At 32.2% G+C, this 19489-nt stretch overlaps 3 protein-coding genes across 6 annotated transcripts; 1 reads left to right on the forward strand and 2 right to left on the reverse strand.

The window, feature by feature from the left end:
• Window positions 1–3201: 3201 nt before the first annotated feature.
• Arf1 (ADP-ribosylation factor 1) lies at window positions 3202–7718 on the reverse strand. 2 transcript variants are annotated; one of them, XM_085194060.1, is made up of 5 exons: window positions 7564–7718; window positions 7026–7193; window positions 6266–6375; window positions 5602–5727; window positions 3202–4755 (listed from the first exon to the last, which is right to left on the reverse strand). In XM_085194060.1, the coding sequence occupies exons 2-5, from the start codon at window positions 7171–7173 to the stop codon at window positions 4591–4593; spliced, it is 549 nt and encodes a 182-aa protein (XP_085050186.1). In that variant the 5' UTR covers window positions 7174–7193; window positions 7564–7718; the 3' UTR covers window positions 3202–4590. The 2 variants fall into 2 exon arrangements, with proteins under 2 accessions (XP_085050186.1, XP_085050187.1); XM_085194061.1 differs by having other exon boundaries at window positions 7405–7657.
• An 851-nt stretch (window positions 7719–8569) lies between these two features.
• Window positions 8570–11710, forward strand: LOC146533927 (tRNA (cytosine(72)-C(5))-methyltransferase NSUN6). Its single transcript, XM_085194059.1, has 7 exons — window positions 8570–8858; window positions 8937–9132; window positions 9226–9382; window positions 9772–9979; window positions 10156–10443; window positions 10769–10950; window positions 11546–11710. Exons 1-7 carry the CDS (start codon window positions 8742–8744, stop codon window positions 11661–11663), a joined length of 1266 nt encoding a protein of 421 aa, XP_085050185.1. The 5' UTR covers window positions 8570–8741; the 3' UTR covers window positions 11664–11710.
• On the reverse strand, window positions 11356–18774 carry LOC146533928 (cytochrome P450 9e2-like). 3 transcript variants are annotated; one of them, XR_014878533.1, is made up of 11 exons: window positions 18416–18774; window positions 17915–18066; window positions 17324–17447; window positions 16759–16877; window positions 16478–16656; window positions 15484–15566; window positions 14704–14919; window positions 13743–13917; window positions 13462–13538; window positions 12310–12408; window positions 11751–11889 (listed from the first exon to the last, which is right to left on the reverse strand). XR_014878533.1 is itself a non-coding variant. In XM_085194057.1 (11 exons), exons 1-10 carry the CDS (start codon window positions 18669–18671, stop codon window positions 12351–12353), a joined length of 1446 nt encoding a protein of 481 aa, XP_085050183.1. In that variant the 5' UTR covers window positions 18672–18774; the 3' UTR covers window positions 11751–11889; window positions 12310–12350. The 3 variants fall into 3 exon arrangements, 2 of the variants coding, with proteins under 2 accessions (XP_085050182.1, XP_085050183.1); XM_085194057.1 differs by having other exon boundaries at window positions 12310–12415; XM_085194056.1 differs by lacking the exon at window positions 12310–12408 and having other exon boundaries at window positions 11356–11889.
• Window positions 18775–19489: the final 715 nt, after the last annotated feature.

Genomic DNA, 19489 nt, shown 5'->3' on the forward strand with positions numbered 1-19489 from the left:
CACCAGAGTGCTATGCTTTGTCTAACAAAACCGAATATGTGTATAAAATTTTAAAATATTTGACTATACCTACGTGACGATGAGAACGATCACGTACTTTATTGCATGTGTCTTGCCAGCTTGTATCTATCTTACTTTGCAAGTATATCTTAGGATGTTTGGATCCGTCGAGTTCCTAGGACAATCTGTATTTGTCCTCCTATTATATAAGTACCTACTTACCTAATAGGTAACAAATTCTAACAGATTCTTGGTGTAGCTTATTAACCATTCGAGGACCCCGTGAGTTGTCGGGGTCATGGAAGAATGAATACCTTGGCTACCGTAGCCCCGGCCTATGGCGGTCGAGGAGAAGCACCGTGAGCTTTTAGTGGGTAGTGTGGACGGACTACATCTCCCCAACCACGAGTCCCACATAATCCGCTTGAGTCCCCACTCGGGCGGCGTACCCGTAAAAGTTTCCGCTGGATAAAAAAGGTGTGGGTACCTTTGGTCATATTTCTTGAGTACCAACCTTTAGAAACAAAACTGTCTCTGCATAACAATACTTTCAACAGCACCGTTTTTACCTTAAGGCAGTTGATTTTAAAAGTAGATTAACTATGAATCTTCTTACATTTTCAAAAAAATCACCAAAAAATATATCTATTAAGTATATGTTGTACCTATACGCAATTTCTGTGTAGTAAAGTATAAGAAATTTTTAAAATGTAAAAAAAATATTAAGAAAAAATTGCCCCGAAAGATAAAAAAAACAACGTTACATGAACATACATATCTATTCAAAACTAAAGTCCAGTTTGTTTAGCTTTATCATTGTACTTACCGCAGTCACTCGAATGACAAGACGTATACTGCGAACATCACTGTCTTCAACAAATCGAGCTATTTTTTTACGCGAAATGACGACATCTCCTATTATGGTAACGTTGACTCTACTTAACACTACGTTCCCTCTGTCACCATGCTGTATGCAGGATATAACGTGAAGATGATTTATTTTGTATTACTTTTTTTCATATGTAATTTTTTTCCTGTAACACTAACATTTTGTTTTTTTTTAATTTGCTACAATTTCCGACTCATAGTCACCAAGCAGTACACCTTTAGTAAGAAGTGATACAACACTCTTAGCCCATTTAAAGAAAGTGTGCTGGTGGAAGAGTTGAACGCCATACTTTGTATTACCATATTTTCAATAATTCCCGGTGGCGATATCACTGAATTTTTTCATAGTTATTAATATCATCATTACGCCGCATTAATAGGGGAAAAGTGTGAAGATAAATATCATCATTACTAAGCCAGTGTAATCACAGATTAAATCTAATAAGATTAATCATTTTGGTGAACATTTACATATATTTTTTTGTTAAGGAATATCATTATGGTTGACGTATAAACTAGTATCGTCTTCTTAAATCAATTGAGTAATTAAGTCCTTTATCACACCTTCCTTTATCACACACTTCATCTGACAGTAGTAGCGACGAATATGGGTTCGATTCCCACGCGTTGTCAATTGTTTGTATCTTCCTGATCTGGTAAGACAAAATAAAATATTGTAGCGATGAGTATTGCTGTTGGCCATTTCCATAAAATATAGCTTGGAACTATAACTTTTTTATACATCAATAATATTCGAGCGGAGATTAGAAATTATTATACTACCAATAACTTCTGAATATATGACCTAAACCTTAGGTTCTATAATGTATCTATTATATTTAAGGAAATTCAATTGAATGTCTCCTACTTCATTGTCATATCATAATAAATAAATATTGGTCTATTTTTAATAATGCTTTTATATAATGTATGATATCAATTAAAATAAAAAATACGAGAGAATATTGAATTAACATGTATAGTACGTGTTTACAATTTTGATTATTAGAGATCAAAAACAGGTTTAACACTAGAAGTGCCGAAGATTGATACCCCCTTTGAACCGCCGTCGTGACAAATGTGTCCCATTCTACTTATTATGTTGATTGTTGGTATAATACAAAAAATATATTATTAAAATAATTCGTAAAATATGTAGACCATTTTTAATAATCAATTCTTATTATTTAACAAACATAAAAGTACCAAAAAATCAAATATTTCAAATACGTTCTAAGGTCATGACAACTAACAGAATAACTCTTACAAAATTATAAGTTATTGAAATTAGTTAATATTATTATTACGCCATGTAATGCTTTTATATATTCTTCATCAGTGATACATCACAGATGATTTATAACATTGCGTGGTAATGCCTCCAGAATTCGGCGGAAAATGCCAGTGGAGTGCATAGCACTAGGTTTCCAGGTTCCCTCTACCTACCCTACAATTGCCCACATTTGGTATCGAGTGTTTTTCTGAAATTCAAGCCTAGCTTAGTCATCCTTTCATCTGATACTTCACTTGAACTAGCGGCAAAATTTAGTACTGACACCAATTTTACCCCACTTTTCAGGCTATTATTTTTTAAGATTTATACATAAATGTATAGTTTTCCTGTACTAGTACTACATGTAGATGCTAGCTGCCTAATTTCATAATTCTAGGTTAACTGAAAGTACCTTATTAGTTTGATTCCCTGTATAGTGTCGAAATACATGTTTTTTACTATATAAATGGTAATATCTTTTTTTAAGGGCGCTTTTTCAGGAAATCAAGTGACTGTAGATCGTCATATAGATGATATTCATATACTCATATGAATATCAACTCGATTTCTCCAAGCATTCCTGAGATAAAGGCACAGACAGACGGATGGACAAAAAAATGATCTTATAAGGGTTTTTTTTTCCTTAAAAGCTACAGAACCATAAAAACTTAGGCATTGACTGCTAAACCTACTATTCTATTTTTTTCTGCCCCCGCATCGCCCTCTCACCTCCACCTCGTCCCCGAGGCATGAAAATATGTCAAATTATACCCTCAAATAATAAAATAATAATGGCGGGACAAAAATGACCCAGCGGCAGTTCTAGGTAAATCTATTTTTTTTCCAAAAAGTATGACTGCTATAAAATTATTTATATTTTTAATTAAATAAAGGTGTAAAATTGGTAATAGTCAAAAAGTTTCATCAACATAAATTAACAAATAAAAAAGTTATATACAATCAAACTTGCGTTTGGGACAAAAATGGGACGGCGGCGCTTCTAGTGTTAACAAGCATAGGATTTTCAAGTAAAAACTAAATTTGGTGAGGATATTTTATTCCATAATACAGCATTAAGACAAACCGGAATGTCACATTTCGTTTTCCATTGAATCATCTTGATTTTCATAAAAATTAATTAATAAAAAAAATCTCCACCACACGCCACATAATCATATCCTTAAATTGTGTTTAATAATTTCTTCTAAATTATTATAAAAATGCTAAGTTATAATTAATTGTGTAAGAGCAGAGTACCACCGAAGAGTTCTGAGCACAATCGCACGTTACTTCAATGACACCATGTCAGTAATACATATACCTAAATTAAATCTCGGGTCGTCATGAGAAGTCAACTTTAAATGCAAGTCGTCACGACTCCATCCGACAAGGTCGCTGAGAACGGTTTCGAGTGTTAAATACATAACAGCTTACTCTATCTAGTTAACTTCCGTAAAAATAAACTATCATAATACATAGTCGTTCGCATCAAACGAATATACACTGAATATGCTGTACGTGTACACGACTGCAGTTGCCATCGAAACTGCTCAAGTCAGTCACAGAGCGATGTGAATAGTGACATTTAATTTAAGAAATAAAAATAAAACTCCCGTTGCTTCTGAAAGATACTTGTAAAAAATGCACTTAATAAATAAAATATCATAACTAAAATAAACTACTAGTAGTAAATAAATGGCTTGAAATTGAATAATCGACATCGATAAATAAGAAATAACTAAACTAATAAACGTTTTATTAGTAAGCTGCGTATTAGACGGAACCAGCTTATAGCAGTTGGTCGATCGCAAATATAGATTTACGACGCGATAACCATTGTTTGAACTAGGTCACGTACCCACCACGGGGGTTGCTAGTAAACCAGTGAATCAAACTCATGAAGTGAATTAACTTTAAATACTTTATTACGACAACTTATTCCACAATATTATAGTATACATATAAAACATGTTACGGTGTGATCCACTTCATCACGAGTCAGCTACACATGTTCCTATCCACATCACAATGCGATTAATCAAATGTACAGTTTCATATTTCGTTTAGATAAATATAAACACAAAAAAAAATGTAATTTTGCAATAACTTTACACACTATATTTGTTCGACGTCATCAGAGATCGAACAAACAACGCAATCCCATTGACTAATACCTTTGCACCACAGCACAGGCGCGACCCCTCGTTTTGTACAAATCAATAGATAGATATGGATATCTCAATCGTCGGCAGGAGGAAGAGTCGCGAGTACTAAGCGCGGCAAGCGTGTTGGGTATGCGATGCGAGCTCGGTCGACGGGTGACGGTAGTACATAAATTTCGCACATACATTGTATTTATAGCAAATAAAGTGAACATATCTTAAACCATAGTCTCTTTCAGTAATCAGATAAGTCTGTGGGAGCACAGGTTAGCGGTTGGCGTTCTTAAGCTGGTTGGAGAGCCAGTCCAGCCCCTCGTAGAGGCCATCGCCGGAGGTGGCGCAGGTCGCCTGGATGTACCAGTTGCGGTTGCGCAGCGAGTGCAGGCCCAGCTTGTCTGTTATCTCCGCTGCGTTCATGGCATTCGGCAGATCCTACATATAAAAGGACATGTTAATAATAATAAAAGGAAATGTTTACAAGGGAAAGAAACAAGAGTTCAACTTGTTCATATAGTGTGTAAGTATAATTTAAATTTAAGATGATTCTTTATTCTGTTATCCTGCAAACCTACACTTTGGACATGTCTTATTGTATTGTGTTTATTATGATTATGAATTAGGGGATAATATTTTATATGTATGTATATTACACATACTATTATAACTTTTTTATATCTCCTAAACTAAAGGTTGTCTGGAAGAAAGTACTTAATTAGTGCTTTGAAAAATTGTCTTTTGTGCTTTTGTGTTTACCAACTGGATTTTTTTCTTTCCTTTTGTTTCTTTACATTAATATAAGTTCTGTGTGTATAGTAAAGTGTATAAATAAATAAACAAAAAATAATACAATTAAAAACTTTAAAAAAATCTGTTATAGAAAACAAAATATGTATAATATAAACTTATAATTTTAGGTTCCCACACCTACAGATTAATGACTCATAAGTACATCCTTTGGCCTTCATTGTTTAGATATCTATGCTACCATATAACAAGACATGAAAACATTCTCACAAAATAAAAGAAATATTTAAAAACTAATAAGATTTACTGTTGCAGGTTAATTTATTTTTGTATTTGTTACAAAAAACTATTACTTTTAAATGTTTACCTTAGACATGACTGTACAAAATAGTCTTAGCATATAATAAAGAAAATATACATCTCTTCTATTGCATAACAATTGTAAGCAAACAAAACAAATATCCAATTCTTTACATTATCTTAACCATTTCACTTGGACTCATACAGATATACTATGATAGACAAAATGATTACCTGTTTGTTTGCAAAGATCAAAAGTACTGCATCCCGTAACTCATCTTCACTTAACATTCTCATGAGCTCCTCACGCGCCTCGCCGATACGCTCCCGATCATTACTGTCTACTACAAAAATGAGACCCTAAAAAAAAATATTTTCTTGTCAAAATTAAAAATATCAATGTAAGATCAACTAAACACAATGGTCCCAATTGTAAGAATAATTGAGACTATTATAGATCAGCGACGCAGCATCTGACTATAATTGTATGGTTAAAGCTGTGATTAATACTCTATTAAATGAATTATTGTCATTTTTCTTGCTTTGGTAACAAAATAAAGCGAGGAGCGAGGTTTTGGTGTCTATTCTGATATCTGTGCAGGACACAGCGTAAAAATTATGTAAAAAGTCACACAAGAGCCATTTTGTTTAATAAAAGTTTAAATCATTTACCATTGCTTATTTTTAAGATAGCTATAACTACTTTTTTTTAGTAATATTGTAGTCTAATAAGCAATATAATTATAAAATACACTGCACTTTTAGAGAAAATATCAAAATGTTTATTAACAAATAAAAATTTGTAACAACAAAGAATTTAAATACTTCATTGAAAAGGAAAAACATATTCATAAAATGTAATAAAACTAACATTAATTATAAATATATAAGAAAATACCTGTGTGTTCTGGAAATAATGCCTCCACAATGGTCTGATTTTGTCTTGACCACCTACATCCCACACAGTGAAACTGATGTTTTTGTATTCTACAGTTTCCACATTAAATCCTGAAATCATTAACTATACATAAACATTTTTATAGTTATTAGCTATATGCTATATTTAGCAGGGTAGACAGAGGGAATATAACACACTTGCAACCAAATTTTCATTTTATGAATTGAGTGGTAGAACTCAACACATAATGCATACTTGTCTTATAATAAGAGCAAGTATCTGAAAATAATAAATAATAATTATTTCTGTTAAGTGGGAATCTCACTAAAAACCTGTTGTATATTATTCATTAATGTTTTACATTATATAAATCTAATCTATCTTTAAAATATTCTTATTATATTAACAAAATTTGAGATATTTATTCTATACAAGTTAATAACTGAATTATTCATATAACATTATATATAGGAATAGAAACATTTAAATTTATGTAAAGATATTTTACAATGACACACATTACAAAACTTATCTCTTAATCATTTCATCATCACTGTTAAAGTCAGAATATGGACACTTTCTCTTTGATATTTTGAAACTATGATTTATTACCAATACATCTGTAAGCTTTATATTTCAACATTTTAACAAAAACTAAGTATTAATATTATTTGAAAGTATTAACTTATCATAATTTATAAAAATGTATGTTTATTACAATTTCAAAGTTTTAAATTTCAACATGAAAAGAAAAACTTACCAATTGTGGGAATTGTCGTTACGATTTCTCCTAATTTAAGTTTGTATAAGATTGTGGTTTTACCAGCTGCATCAAGACCCACCATCAATATTCTCATTTCTTTTTTGCCAAATAGGCCTTTAAATAAATTTGCAAACATATTCCCCATTTTGCTGTTTTTTTATTTTCCTGAAAGGTAATTTAAACTATTATGAATACCTCACTATTCACATTTTCTGACTCATCCGTCACTATACGTTACTATAATCAATGATAATGACATGGCAAGTCGTAGTTAGAATTCGACATAAAAATGTTTTATAAATAATATAATCAACAATAAGTAAGTTTATTACAATATAGAAAAAGGGTAAAAATTATTGATGTTACTATTACATACCAAGTTACAGTATTGCGACTTAAGACAAAGATTGGTGAATACCGCTGTTAATAATTCTGTTAGGGTCGCCACCCAGGGTTTGTTTCACAGAATAATTATAAGTATAACCAGAATTATTTTTAAATTTAAAGCTATTTGTAACAAAAAAAGCGAACTTACGTTTTTTTTGAAGCAAATATATGTAATATGTAGTAAAAACGTTTCAATCCACTGAAGTCTCTACTATTCGCTGGATGTCAAAATGGCGGCGAACGTGGAAGTTGTTCGTGCCTATGCCACGTATTGGCAAAAGTGGCCAGCTATAAAATATCGATTTAATATTTTTTTATATAATATTCAGATTGTTCTTAACTTTAACCAATATAAGCATTAATAATTTATGTATTGACATTATTTTAAATACTACTAAGAATGGAATGATTTAAATTTCATGTCCAATTATAAGCACCAATATTATACTAAAAGCTTCTAATATATACTAGGATCCGCCACATGCGGTGCACGGCGGGTGGAGCTGAGCTAAGCTATATTACCCAAAATTTTGCGAAATTTCCCGTTTTGCCCGCACGCCCAGGGTTAGGTTAGTTAAAGTTCAATCTGTGCGTCTGAATTTCAAAACGTTCCACAGCATTACAACGAAACACCCTTTTGACCAGTGAGAGCTGCGCTTCGCTGAGCTCAACAATTTATAACAAAATCCTAATGTAGTATAATCCTAATATATATAGAATATTACCGTACATATATGGTATGTAGATTTAATTGATAAAGATATAACTCCAGAACTCTAGTTGTGTGTTTTTCTCAATCACTCCATTGAATTGAATGGATCACTCCATTGCATTGATCCAAAAATGCGTGCTATATCGAATATCTTAGTATATATGATATCTTTTTTATTTTCAAAATTATGCTTGTGAAATAAAAAAAAAACATTTGATAGATAGATAGATAAAATTCTTTATTGCATACACAATTTATAAATTATAAGTACAAAAAAAAGAGGAACTACAATATAATTAGAAATTGGATGCATTATAAAAATTAAACTCAAAGTTAAAAATATTTCTATTGACCCCTTTTGATTATATAATTTCCAACAACTTCAGTGACATTCATATTATTTGAAGTTTAATTAGTGAACTGTGATTTGTGGATTATCTCTATCTGTTTTCTTTGTTTCTGTTGTCAAAAACAAATCTCAAAATAAATAACATAAGTTCCCCTAAAATATATTTTTAAACTCAAATTTTTTAATAATATGCGAGTGATTATTGAGGAAAAACAAATACCTTTGTTTTCAATTATCTTAAAATACTTGATGTTTAAATAAAAATATGTCTAATTATCATTATCTACAAAGTTGGCTTTCAGAACCACCAAAATGTTCAGTTTTTAGAATTAATAAATTAATGAAATTTGATTGTAATGTGCTCCAAATTTGCTTGCAAAATGTATGTATGTTGTAATTTTAAATATATAAGATGCAAATTTCATATGTGAATTTTTATACATAACTATAACCTTTATAGCAAAAAAAGCACTTAAACTGCACAACTACCCCTAAATTTTATTTCTTGAAATCGGACTGTATTATTATTGAGCAATGGCCTGAGGAAATTGTACAAGATACATCAAGAAATAAAATCATAGTTGATTCTCTATGTGCTGCTGCAGTTTTGAGAGGAGCACATGTATATGCCCCTGGTGTATTGGGGCTATCTACAAGTAAGATTCATATATATAAACTATTGAAAGAAATTATATTTTCAATTCTAAACATTCATTACAATAATATTATGTATAAATTTGTCATTTCAGATAGTAAAATCAATGAACAAGTTGATATTTATGGTGATATTGATGGCCAGTGTAAGAGAGGCCTAAAAATAGAATATACTGGAAAAAAGACTTATGTGGGTACTGGTTACCTAAAAATGTTGCGCTATGAATTATTTGACAAAGGAATACAACCAAAGTAAATAAATTTTATAAAGCATTCAATATATGAAATATTTTTTAGGCATTTTTTAGGCATACAAGTTGTTTTTGACATAGTAAACCGAAACAATATTTTTTAATTATAGTGATATTTTTCAAAATACATATATTTTATATTAATATGTATCACCATTGGAAGCTTTGTTTAAAACTGAAATAAATGGATAAATAATAAATTAAATCCTCCTTTTTGTCTTGCAAAAAGCAAGTACTAGAGCAAAGCAAGTACTTGATATATTTAAAAATCCCCCTTTTTACGAAGATGAAATGTGGGAATTCTGGTACTAAGTGTTATAGACACTAGATTTCCTCCATCTACCCTGCATACTGCAGGATACATAATATTAAAAAAAATCACATTTTTAGTGGTATTGCAGTTCATACATTACTACCAGCATCAAGATTGCCAGTAATAAATGAATCTATATACCCAAGAGGACAGGTTTTATTACAAAATCTACCTTCAATTATAGTGGGATGGGTTGTTGATGCTAAGCCTTTTGAATACATTCTGGACATGTGTGCAGCACCTGGAAATAAAACCACTCATTTAGCAGAAATGTCTAACAATGAGGTATATTCTTACAATTTTATACATTTATTAAAGGCTTCATAGTAGTATATCCTGCATATAGCAGGGTCATTAAAGAGAAACAAATGTTAAGAGAGTCTGTTCCTAATTTTCTGACCAATTTTTAAGACATTATGTGTAAGGCAGTGGAGACATTTTATGTTGCTTTGCCCTTTCAGGCTATCATAATTGCAATTGACAAAACTGAAGCAAAAGTTAATAAAATTAAACAAACATGCGAAACACAAAGTGTTAAATGCATCACCACATATGTACATGATTCTACTAAATGCCATTGCGATGAGAATAACAGTAAATCACATCCACCATTTTCATCAAATACATTTGATAAGGTTCTTTTAGATGCACCTTGCAGTGGGCTAGGGCAAAGACCTCAGTTAAACTACAAAATATCACCGAATATGCTTAAATCTTACAAATATGTTCAGAGGAAGTTATTTGATGCGGTAAGTGTTTATTTACTTGTCATTTTTTATATATAGCGCGCGTATAGTAAACGCGGCGTTGAGTTCTGCCAGTGAACATGCAATGCCTCCAGAATTCTGAAAGTGGGGAACGGAGTGTCTTAACAGATTCTTAGGTTCCCTTTGCCCTGCTGTGTGATAAAAAAAATAATTTTAAAATAAAGCGTCAAGGTGATAAAAAAAATAATTTTGTCCCAGGAAAGAATCCCTTGATTCGAGATCGAACTCACGAGTATCGCGTTTACATTTAGACACTGCGCCGGCCTCATTTGTATTCGTTTAATTTTTAGGCAATAAATATTTTCAGGCTGTTAAAGTATTAAAAGTTGGAGGTAAATTAGTATATAGTACTTGCACCGTAACGGTAGAAGAGAACGAAGACATGGTCTCATGGGTGTTAGACAAATATCCATGCTTAAAACTTATCCGCGCAGAACCGTTACTGGGCGGTCCGGGACTTCCAGGTGTAGGCCTATCAGATGAGCAGAGGTACAACCATTTCTATTTATTATTATATTTTAATTTCCGAGACCATGGCGTACGGGCACAAGTTTGCGACCAATGCACCGTTGTGGGTTTAATCCCCACTTAGCAGGATGAAATATTTAATATTTTTCTTTTTCCCCATTCACATCCCATGCCTTACAATGGCTGACAATGGTCAGAAGGAGGTTGCTGTTATAGCCATAAGATCCAATCTTGTACGTGTTTGTGTTATTTAATTATGTGTGTCATGTCTCTTCTTATGGGTGTACACTGTACAATATATATTTTTAAATTAATTAATAAAAAGGAAGAAAGAAAACTTTTATATAAATAATATTATGCCAATCTTTATTTAATTGAACATAGAATAAATAAACAGCAACAATAATCATAATAATGTGATGAAAATATTAAAAAATATTAATTTATTTGACTTAACAGTTAACACAAATGTATTTTCCATTATACCCTTCACCGTTAATAACATATAAATATTTATGTTAGTGAACTATTTTGTTTAAACAATATTATAAGGACTTTCGAGTCATATAAAAGCTAATACAGCAATATTATTTAATTAAAAACGAACATTTTTCAGAGTGATGGTACAACGTTTTGGCCCAGAAGATGATCCATTAAGACCAGTTGATGAATTATATAAAAGTACTATAGGTTTCTTCATAGCTGCTTTTACAAAAGTAACAAATCAAAAGTAATGAATCAATTAATATTATTTATATTTAATACATTTTTGTACTATGTGTATAGTTTATTATTTCTTTATCTTGTCGACTCGCGCCCAGGTGCCCTTTTCAATTTGCAGCAAAACTTCTCTTTTTGATATTTGAAATGGATAAATAGTTTTTGGACACATCGTAAATTTGAAATTAGTTAGCAAAGATACCATGGCTGATTTTGAAACGATCATAGAGAATCTGCGTCCTGAAAGGTAATAAAAAGTGAGAGGTAATTATGAAAATGTTATATTAAAAAAACTAGCTCCTCCAGGGTAGGTAAACTTAATGTTAAGTTAGTCACTCAGATCTCCACGCACGGCCCATTTTTAGACATTGCATGTTCCCTCTGCCTATCCTGCTACGTGCGTGAAGCTAGTTTTTTTTTTCAGTTTTTCCTACTTTTCTTTAATTTAATTCTTAGATCGTATTTACATTTAATTTATAGGATTCCGTACTTTTTAAGGAAAAAAGAAACTCTTAAAAGATCACTTTGTTCAAAAGCCTCGGGATATCGAGTTGAAATTCAAATCATATACTCAAAACTACGGCCCCATGATTTCCCGAAAAAAACGTATCAATATTTACTTAAAAAAATATATGGCCGTTTATATCGCAAAAAACGTACCTCGACTCAACATTCATAGGGTACTTCCAGTTGACCTAGAATTATGAAATTTGGCAGCTAGCATCTACAGGTAGTAGCTTAGGAGCTACGGGAAAAAATCTGAAAACTATACATTAGTGTTTAAATCCTAAAAATGATCCCCTCAAATAAAGGGGGACAAAATTTGGTATTAAACCCGCTAGTTCAAGAAAGGTTATCAGATGAAACGGGTCTGGGTAGGCTATGCCTGAATTTCGGAAAAAAGCTCGAAATCTCCCATTTTTGTACAGTGCCTTCGGTGGGCGAGTCCGTCTTGCCCTTGACTGGTTTATTTAAAACATTTAATGATTATCGTTAGATATATTGGCAATAATAATAATGATAGATAATTCTTTAAATATTTGTTATTTAAACTATATTATGAAGTTATTACGAAATCGTGACCAATATATAACGTATTCACTTTAACGTTATACATTAAAATGTTATAGTTACACGATTAATATTTAATATCATAACCAATTGTAATTTATAATTAAAATAAGTGACTTCGTGACTACACTTGACTTGCTTGATTATAATTTTTCAATTTAATTTAATATACATTATTTATAGGTACAAATATAAATAATAATTCTGATTTTATGATTAAATGAAGTCATAAAAATATTTATAAAATAATATATATATTACATTTCGTGTTTCAAAAAAAATTCAAAATGGTTTTGAAAGCTGGAAAGAAGTTGTATACAATTATGTATTAGATGAGCAATTCCGATTCTTAGGTCGAGATTCGAGTCCTAAGCGGTCATTGTTGTGCATACCTTCGCGACCGCCGCCGCATACCACTAGACAGTTGTTAGCAATATATTGTTACGCGACGGCGTTGTGTGCAGAAGCCCTAATGCGGGCCCTAAAATATTAGACCATCAGATCAGGTCGCTCTGGAAGACAAAGCGAGCTGTTGAGTTCCACCAGTCAACACGCACGAAAATCGGGGGGAAAGTATATGCAGTGCTTCAAAACTAGGTTACCTGTCTGCCTACCCTAATCCCTATAAGTTATACCTATAGTAATTGAAGTATTTTAAGTACTGAAAAGAGACTAAGAATTATATAGGGAGAACAAGCGTTAAGCTGAAAAATTTATGTTAATACACAATTAATAACATACCAATGCAAGCTCTCGGTCCAGATCCGAATGCTTGGAAAGCGTGTGGCATTTTATCTAATTTTCCGTTCTTCATAAACCTGTCGAGTAGTCAAGTTAGCAAGTTCAAATAATAACTGGACTCTTTTAAGGGCACACTTATATAAATATAGAAAATGCATCTATATTCTAACATAAGTCTAATTATAACTAATGTCTAAAAGAAATGCATTCAATAAAAAAAGGTACAAACCATAAGTAGTACCTATGTAAGAAATATTAGTAATAATAATAGATAAAAAAACCTGTCGGCTTTGAATGTATGGGGTTCGGGGAATATGTCGGGGTCCATGTGCAGGCCGGACACGGGTATGACCATCACGTCGCCCACGTTGATGCGGATGTCGGTGCCCGGCATGACGTAGGGCTTGCAGCACTTGCGGTCAACGCGTGGCACCGGCGGGTACATGCGAAGTGTCTCTGAAATATACACGTACAGTGCGCGAGGTGTAGGCTGAGCTTGGCATTTGTGCGAGTTATAAAAGTAGAGCTAGAAAAAAATGTGTTTACTCTGGTCTGATACGTTGTTTAAATTAATAAGTAATCTTCCGATTATATCGGTAACAACAGTGTTTTCTTTTTTTACTGCTTGATCACGTACATTTTTCCATTCGTGCACAGTGATAGTGTCAAATTTATTTTTCACTTTTAATAAATCGAACACAAAACACTCGAGGAAATGAAATATTTATTTAAATTTATATTTCCATTTCTTCTCACTGCTGTCGAGGCAAAAGCGAAGAACGGAGTGATTTCACACTAGGTTCACTCTGTCTACCCAGCTGTGTGCGGGATACCGCATAGATACGGGTGGAACAGCAGCGTGAAGCTGATTTAATTTTAAAAAATAAATATTTGACGTTGCTATCAACACTAGAAGTGTAGACCGGTTGTAAAAAAACAGCATTAACTAGTTTAGGTCAAGCAAGTAGCTACTCTATATATTATATGAATACGCACACAATTGCAAAGATCAACTTAGAACTCGCGGGCTGTACATCGTGTTATATACCTTTACTCAATAAAATTATCATTTTTATTTACTTGGTTTTACAGTAGGTATGTTAATAACTTATAACCTTAATAACTTATAAAAAATTTTTACAATTATCTAAAATAATTAATATTTTTATATTACATATTTCTATACTTCTAATCTATAGTTATAGATTCTTTTTTGGCCTAAAATAAAAAAAAACTACATACCGTTCAAAAACGATTCCAAATAATCTAGCTCGAATAGTTGATCGTAAGTTACTTCTTTGCCCTTAGTAACGTCTAATATGTGAGCTCTCAATTTGTCCTGCATTTCCGGATATACGGTTAGAGTGAGTAAGGCGAATGTTAACATGGCACAGGTAGTGCCAAACCCGGCCTGAAGGAGGAGTAACGTCTGTGCGTCTATAGTATCGTCGTCTAAATCTGTGAACACAATTGAAGACATAAGGTGATGAAGGAAGATATGTCGCAAAATACTAATTTCGAAAATCGAGTTCAAAGCTTTGAAAAATCCAAAACTAATATTAAAATATGGTGTACATGACACCTTCATCAAGTAGTGACGTTCAAAAATAGCCACAAACTTGGTTGTTTTGTGGACTAAAATAACATGAATGATGTCATGCATAAAACAGCGAAAATCCAAAAATGCGACATATCACTTTCATCCACTCATGTCATCAATTATTAGGTGTTATATCCATTGTTAGTATAATTTGTACAATTGAATGTTGAGGCCGTTGTGACCTAGCGGCTGTCTGACTATAAAGGTACTACGGTTGAAGGGTCAATCCCCACTCGAAAATTAATTGTTTTCATTTTCTCACTCTAGTAACATGCGCGGCCTTCACTTTTTTTAACCTTCACTGTATGCCGCACAGAGCAGGATAGGCTAGGCTTGCATACTCTGCTATGTGCAAGAAGCTAAAAAAAATATAACCTATAAATGTTTATTTGTATTTACAATGAAGAGTTCACAATACATACAAATTTTTTCTTGGCCATTTTTAATAGACTCTTCTTTCTCTTTCATCGCAGCATCTACCAACAATTGCAATAAATCATATCTCCTGAAACATTTACGTTGATTAATTCAATTATATTCTTGTATTACCAGTGGCGTAGTGAGGAGGGGGCAATGGGGGGGAGGGCATCATGCCCGGGCGCCGCTTATAAAGGGACGCAAAACTATTGCTTAATTATAACATAGATATGAAATTATATTGTGTTCACCTGGGGGGAGCTATAAAAGTATTTTGCCCCGGGTGCGAGTTAAGCTCGCTACACCATTGAGTATTACATAAGTACTTATACCTAGAAATAACAAAAGTTATCAATTTTACTTCTACAGAGGTAAAGAGAGAGAGTGTAGGTGGGTTTATCTTTTAAGCTTCCCTTGTTAGTTTGTGGTTAATTTTTTAAATTCATTTGTAGTTAATTTTTTATCATGTTAATGTATTATGTAGGAATGGTTAATTTTGTCTCTTCCAGCTCTTGACATCGACATTTATTAAATTCACTTCTCATTTATTAATTTTTTTATTGGATATACTAATTATGATTATTATGGGATATAAATTGTTAATATCATTAAAATATAAGTAATTACAATTTACAGTACCTAAACAACAATTAATCTAGAAAATATTTTTCCTTATCTAGTTGTTTGAACAGAGTAACATTCATTTTCATATATTTTTCTCAGCTTGTATCCCGCATAAAGCAGGGTAAGCAGAGGGAACCTAGTGATAAGAGATTGCATTCTTAACTTTCCGCCCAATTTTTGGGACAACGCCGCACATTTTTTTCGGATTTCGGATTCGCATCGGAAAGAGGAAATGAATGAAAGAGGAAATGAAGAGTGGGATCGAACCCATATATGTACGAGTACTAGTACGTCTTGTTTACAGTCACCCCCTTGTGCCCATGCGACGGCCTTAGTGATGAATATTTCAAATGAATTAAAATAGAGATAACATACTTTACTAGACCAGTTACTCTCTGAGCTTTCGAAGTCTGTATTATTTTCACCAGTTTTCTATTAGTGTTATCGTCCAGAGCAGATATTGGCACGTATTTAAGCACAGTAGGCAATAAGAGCAGCATGAAAAAGAACAACAACCTTTTAGGTACAGACATGTAGGAGTATCCCGCTGCCAGCTGAAACAACGTGGTATGGTAATTATGGATAAAATAAAATTTTACACTTCCATTTTACTACATGTTATTTATTAAAAATAAAAAACTATAATATAATTTCACTTTGTAGTATTCAGCGTTTTCATCTTTGAGAGCGTCAGTGCTGATGCCAAAAGCGCAAACACCAGTTACTTCCAGTGCCAGATGTCCAGTAAAAACATTTATATCAATATCCCCTTTGTCTACGATATTTTTTATCTATTAAAAATTTAAGTGACAGTAAAAGAATTAAGCAATAGCAATCACAAATATGATGATGATGATGATGCATGGTTCTCGACATCACCGACAAGAATGGGAGATCTATATGGGTGCCGAGCTCTATGTTCACTCGGGAAAAAATACAAGTTCTAAGTTTGACTTGGCTATTTAATTAACAAATTTACGTTTAAAGTTTCGATTTTGCAATTATCGATTTTTTATTTTATTTGTTCTGTATTGGTTCTCACTTCACCCTCTCTCACGACGCGATATTTGCAAAATTGTCTTCACAGACAGATATATCTACTATAAGGATTCCGTTTTTTTTCCTTTTAAGTTCAGAAACATCAAGGTAAGTTCTATTATCAAATACATATTATTTAAAAAAATAGGTAATTTGTACCTAACTCAAAATAATATTGTCTACCTTTGCGGGCTACGAGATCCACTAGCTGATTACAGCACGTTTGAATTAATGGGAACATACTTTTTAGTCGCGATGAGCTAAACGAAGGCGTCATCAAACTTCGGACTGCCTTCCATTCTCCAGTCTAAAAAGGAAAAAGTTTTTTTATTTTCACGCAGATAGCGGGTAGGTAGAGGTAGCTTGATATTAAGGTACTTTGTTTTCCACTTTTCACCCAATTTTTGAGAAGTTGCGTGTAAAGGCGGAAGTCTTTAAAAAAAAACATTTCTCTGAGTGGGCATCGAATCCACAACCATCGCTTATAGTCTAATGTTTCGCTGCGCCACGACGGTCTAAGCAAAATGAAAATAGATCATTAAAATATTTTATTGACAGCAATATACATATACTTAATAGCACTGCTGTATCTTTTATCGAAGTGCGTGAATTTAAAAAATATTGCTCTTAGTAACTTGATCATGTTATTCGACGTTTAAGAATTAGAAATTGCAAATATACGTTATATTTGCAATTTTTTATTCTTTGGGTATATTTTTATTTATATAATAATATTTGTATATTGTTATACACTAAGAGACATATAAAAATTACCTTTAACTGTAGAAGAGATCTGCTGCTGTATCGTGGTTCGTTAGTTACAACAGGATCTCTGTCAAGAAAGTGTTCAGCATCGACGACTGAAATTTTTTTTATCAATTCCGGATCACGAAGAATATAGAGAGGTTTTGATCCTTGAAAAAATCCTTAAAAGATATGTAATATTAATATATTTTTAATTGTTTTTTTTTTCAGCGTCATGCTGTATTCCCGCACACAGCAGGATAGGCAGAAGAAATCTAATGTTAAGACATTCCGTTCCCCACTTACCGCTGAATTCTGGAGGCATTGCGTGCTGAGTGGCGAAACTCAAAGCCGCTCTTTGCCCCGACACCAGAGCGAAGAAATGAAAATATAAATTTAAATAAATATTTTATCTTCTCGAGTGAAGATCGAACCCACAACCAGTCGCGTTTACAGTCACACTTTGTGCCCCTGCGCCGCGACTTGCCTCACTAATTGTTATGTAAACTAAAAATAGCACGAGATTCTTACCTCCAAACGGATGTCCCTTTAAATCATTGTAAAAATCTATCGTCACTTGGAAGACTGACTTTAAAGCAAAAACTCCCAAAACATCGCTCCCAAAGAAAATGACAGGTTTTATATATTTCACATTACGTTTTTTGAAAAAATCAAAATTTTTCGTATAATGATAATAAATTAATATTATAATGGTAATAATAGGCAGCAATTTAAAATTGTCTGACAATAATGAAATTAATCTACTCGTATGGAATACTTTTTTCATTATTTTTATAAGACAAATGGAAACTATGTTATATATAATATTATTTATGTAAAATATGATGCAAAATTAAAGTTCTATAGATACGTTCACTTTTTTGTAAATGTAATATTTAAATGCAGTTGGAAAAGCAATTTTTAAATTATATTACATTTAATGGGGCTGTAACTTTTATCAATCATGAAATTATATTTTGTCCATAATATGACAATCTATATATAAAAATATATATTTCATATAATTCATATATTATAACTAATTAGTAAAATATGAAGATATGAAATAAAATAATTTATCATATATTTTACATGTACAAAGTATTTGATACAAAATCTTCAGAAAAAGTGCTACTAAAAAATAGCTAGGTAACATATTAATTTAGCATACCTAGCAAAAATACTTAAATTTTTTGCCAGTAATAACTTGGGTTTTTCAGTGTTTTTATAAATGACACGTTACACAATATACAGAGTGTTTTTGTCATCACCACTTTAAATGAAAGCACAATCTTAACTACTCTATAAAACCCTAATACAATTAAAAAGAGATTTTGCCAAAAATAGAAGTGATTTTTTCAAACAAAATAAATAATAAAATTATTGTTGTAAAATAAAACGCCATTTGTTAAGAATGACGCACACAGACACAAACCTATCAAAGCGAAAACATCACAGACGCCTCATTCACGAAATCGAGTCGTCGGTATTGACAGTGAAGTTGAACGTTGTTTAGGGTAATTATGCGTAAAATAGAACGATAGACATCCCTTTCTCGTTCTGATATATTTATAGAGAATGAAAAGTGGCAGATCGGCAACGTTT

This window comes from Heliconius melpomene, chromosome 12 (genome assembly GCF_056956725.1).
Source record: "Heliconius melpomene rosina isolate 202511_hmr_F chromosome 12, ASM5695672v1, whole genome shotgun sequence".
In the NCBI taxonomy this organism is placed as follows: Eukaryota; Metazoa; Arthropoda; class Insecta; order Lepidoptera; family Nymphalidae; genus Heliconius; species Heliconius melpomene.